Here is a 4,473-nt window from a genome sequence, read left to right on the forward strand (position 1 = left end):
TGAGATTGTATCTCATAATTAAGAGATAGCTAAGTCATAATTATGAGATAGATAGCTAAGTCATAATTATGAGATTGTATCTCATAATTATGAGATAGCGAAGTCATAATTATGAGATAGATAGCTAAGTCATAATTATGAGATTGTATCTCATAATTATGAGATAGCGAAGTCATAATTATGAGATGAGATAGCTAAGTCATAATTATGAGATTGTATCTCATAATTATGAGATAGCGAAGTCATAATTATGAGATAGTATCTCATAGTAATGAGATAGCTAAGTCATAATTATGAGATACAAGTTTTATTTTTTTTATCAGGGTGGCAGAAATGGGCTTCCATACATTAGGAGACAGGTGCTGTGATTTTTGAGTTTTATAAATGTAAACTTTTCAAAACATTTAATTTTAATTGATGGAATTATGACCATTAATCGTGTTGGCCATCTTAAATTAATGTCAGAAAAAGCTTTTTAGCATTGTCGGTTGAGATTTTGCCATTTTTTATAGGTGAAAACCACAAATGTGGCACCAGGGAAACAAACAGGATTCTAGTTTACAGTAAAAGATTTACTAAAGAAAACACAAATATCTGACTTTTCTTTTTCACAGTTATTACATATTATATCAGGATCAGGAGTTCCATATATTTAATTTTAATGCCTGTTTGATTTCACGTTGTCTAGATTTGTTCAACACTTTGGGTTTAAAACATGGTTTAGAACAAAGTTGCATAAAATACTTGTTCACAATTTAAGTTTTAAAAGGTAAAACTTTGCAGAAGTGTCGAAATGTGTTGACATCGAAAAAAGATAATTTGATAAAATTCTTGTTTTTCAACACATATCCCAATTGAGGAAGTAATGAATCATAATTACAATAATATTTTGGATTACAACAAGCTTGTAAGTGCACACGTTTTATTTGATCACACAATTTAGTCCAATATTTTAAACAAGCATTTTCTCCTCGATAAATGATTTTTGAGGGGAAGCTATATCGTAGTAAGCATTAAACATCAAGAAAGACGTAAACATCATTTAATACAAACAAAAAATGTGCAGCTGATATTTTTTGTATCAGAAATAGATTTATTTTCAGCTTCTACTCAAACAGCAACATGTTTTTGGTAGAGAGACACTAAAACTCGTTTATATTCTTTTTAATCTTAAATTTTCACCATTAAGTCAAAGTATTAATGGATGAGCTAAAGTAAGCCTTCAATGCTACACTTTCATTCAGTGGCTAATCTGCCTACCACAACTAAAACACCATGATTTCAATTTCAGTTYCAAAAAATGAAATCCAATCCTGTTTGCTTTTGTTGCAGCTGAGCGTCAGTCACTGCCATTGCTGTCGCTGTCTGAATACGCCCCCAGCAGGCTGAGAGATGAGGAGCCGTTTTGTGCTGCTCTAGATGCATTTGAAGCGTCGGCCATTGATGTTTTTGAATCTGCAAAACAAAGGACATTGTCACCGTGCTTTCAAAAACTACAGGATACTTTTAAATAAATCTGAGAAGAATACAGTAGTTTAATGACCTTATAGGTACAAAATGCATTACCTGGCTGTGAGGTCAGAGGAGAAGCAGTCGTTTCCTCTGATTTATTGACGGTCACCGCTGGTTTCTTGCGCACCACTAGGGAGCTGAGAGCCCCTCTGCTTCCCAGGGTCCCAACACTCCTCTCCCAGCTCTCCACCTTGGCCCTCTTCACACCCCCAGATGAGGCTCCCTGATGGAACAGAGCAACAAACAATCCACTATTTTTTTTACATTTAATCCTGAGGATTAACACAAAATACACAGAATCCAATCTCTTACAAGTAAAATGGCCTTAAAGAGAAGTTACAAACCTGTGCTTCAGTGTGTTGGTCAGTGGTGAGGATGTCTGTTGGTTTATCTGCTCTGGATGTTACTGACTGGCTGCTGCTCTCCTCTTCCTTTTCTGAATCAGAATCAGAATCCCTCAGTCGTTTCACAAGAGCGCGATCCAACATTTCTCTGTAAAGCAACAAATAAAACTCATTTACATGTACGACACAGGTTGGCTTGTTTCACTATGTGTGCTTTTTCCACTCACTTGGTTTCACGTTCATCTTCCTCCTTTATCCTCTCCCTCTCCCTCCGTTCCATCTCTCTGTATCGGTCGAGCATTCCCTCGAAGTCCACCTGAGCCTGCCTCTGGTTCAGCTCCTTCAGCTCCTGGAGGTTCTCCAGAACTTCCATCTCCATCTTGGAATCCTTTGTGCGATTCTCTAACACCTGGCGCCAGAGCAAAAAAAAAAAAAAAAAAAGTTTATATGTTCCTAGTTCTGATTTAAGGAACCCTAAAATTTATCTTTTTTGAACACCGACCTTCATGGGATTGTTCAGTTCTTCATCTTCTCTCTCCTGCTGGATTCTCTTCTCTTCCTCCTCAAGCAGCTTCTCTGCTTGGAAGTTACGTGTTGCACCGTGCTCAATAGCATAGTCTGTGTTCTCTGGGTCAGTCTAGATTTTTGACATGAGATATTTTGTATAAGTTTGAAAAAAAAAAACATTTTTGTTGTATTACAAAGAATGTGTTTTTAGAGAAATCAAAGCTTGTGACAATATTTGGACACTCAGCAATCTTACCTTAAACGTGATTTCAGCGAGACAGCGAGTGCATTTGATGTAGAAGCGAAAGATCGGCAGTCCCATGTACTGCTCATTCTGAACCGTCTCTTTACGTGCGTTGAACTTCTTCCCTTTGTAGATGTACTCACCACATGTTTTGCACCTGTAAGCACAGAGGTCAGAAACCACATCTTCAGCGACTCAAATCTTAATAAAACCAAAATACAAAAGACAGACTTTAAATGACTTTAACAAGGCCTGAAGAAATCATCAGCACATCCAAAAAGATGCAAACATTTTGAATTTGTACATGAGGTTCCTCTGAAAACTGTTTATTTTCAGTTGTTTTGTTTGTGTGACAAAAACTTTGGGAATTATCCTCTGAGACTGGGATAAAGTGGTGAAAGGCTTGAAAATTAGCGAGCATTAACTAACTTATGGAAAAACAGAACTTATGTCTTGTTTTTTCTCTGTTTTTAAGCGGGAAGGACACATTCCTGACCCAGACATACCTCATGTTGAATGGAGCCATCAATCTGACCACATACTGACGATCCTTTGGGAGTTTAAGTTTCGGGATTTTGGACGGATCAAAATCCGGAGGGTAGTATTTCTGTGGAAAACAACGTGTTGCAACAACGTTATTCACAGGATATCTAGTTAGCAGTTAGCTGTACTTAGCCCCATGAAAGTCACATAAAAAGCGTTTTAATTGTTGTGATCTCAACAGCTATTCTAATATTAACTAATAATAGATGCCGTGTTCGTCTGTTACAAGCGTTTATGTTAAAATACATACTTTCGCTTGTAACGCTAGCTTGTATACTTTCTGTAGTCCATTCTTACGCTGCTAAAACATCATTTATACCACAACAAAAAATAAAGCTTTTGAGTTTTAATTACTTACATTTAATACTTTTCTTTCAGACATGTTTGCTTTTGTTGATAAAACAGAGTAAAAAAATATATGCTGAAGGAAGTCGAACCGGTCAAGATCGAAATCCTRTCAGTGCGCAGCTACAATGTAAACTTCCGGTATTCTTGTTGGTCCATTTCCGGGCTTTAGTTTGTGCTGCTGCCCCCTGGTGGAAAGAAGGAATGGTTGCAAAATCAGAGATTTTTGTTTTGCATGTCCCTGCTGTTTTGAGAAATAAATGCAATCGCCAGTTTTGCTGATTTTAATATACATTTTATAATAACAAATTACAATTTAATAATCGAAAACCAAACATAGACGTGTTCTTTGTAGTTAGTCTATTATAAATGCACCTAGACACAGGAAAACAACAACTGCAATTCCTCCTCTTTTAATCAGACATAAAATAAATTATAGTTTAGTTAGAACTTCTGCAGCACATCCAATAAATATGCTAGAAAGTACACAACTTTAGTGTTAGTCCTAAAAGAGTATTTTATGAGTAATAAAATCTGTCTGAGAAAAAGAAAAAGTATGAGAAAGAAAAAGAAAAACGTGAGAAGATGAAAAAAAAAATAAAGATCATTGCCAGGCAGCTCACATTAATACACAAACCCCATAAAAACAAAGGAATAGTTAAAGAAAAAAAAAGGAAATAGCATATTTTGTAACATTAAAAAACGTTTTTTTCCTGTTTGTTCCCTCACATATGAGAAATACAAGAAACAAAATCAAGTATTTTTGTTAATAAACTTCATGTTTTTGTCTTCTTTAATCTGTCTTTGTTAGGAGACAGTAAAGGAAGTCAGGACTTGTGTGTTGACCTGTCATGTGTGGTGAGATGTGGGGTTTCTGACTCACTTTGGTGCTCAAACACAACTGTCTGATACACACACAGACACATTAATGTGTTTTCCTTTAATGTGTGTGTGTGTGTGTGTGTGTGTGTGTGTGTG

General features: G+C 36.0%; 1 protein-coding gene across 1 annotated transcript; it reads right to left on the reverse strand.

Moving 5' to 3' along the window:
- Positions 1-1,061: 1,061 nt before the first annotated feature.
- On the reverse strand, positions 1,062-3,629 carry yju2 (YJU2 splicing factor homolog). Its single transcript, XM_014023553.1, has 8 exons — positions 3,509-3,629; positions 3,114-3,214; positions 2,620-2,764; positions 2,359-2,493; positions 2,084-2,265; positions 1,857-2,004; positions 1,567-1,735; positions 1,062-1,455 (listed from the first exon to the last, which is right to left on the reverse strand). The coding sequence occupies exons 1-8, from the start codon at positions 3,530-3,532 to the stop codon at positions 1,340-1,342; spliced, it is 1,020 nt and encodes a 339-aa protein (XP_013879007.1). The 5' UTR covers positions 3,533-3,629; the 3' UTR covers positions 1,062-1,339.
- Positions 3,630-4,473: the final 844 nt, after the last annotated feature.

This window comes from Austrofundulus limnaeus, unplaced genomic scaffold (assembly GCF_001266775.1).
Source record: "Austrofundulus limnaeus strain Quisiro unplaced genomic scaffold, Austrofundulus_limnaeus-1.0 Scaffold376, whole genome shotgun sequence".
Taxonomy (NCBI): Eukaryota; Metazoa; Chordata; class Actinopteri; order Cyprinodontiformes; family Rivulidae; genus Austrofundulus; species Austrofundulus limnaeus.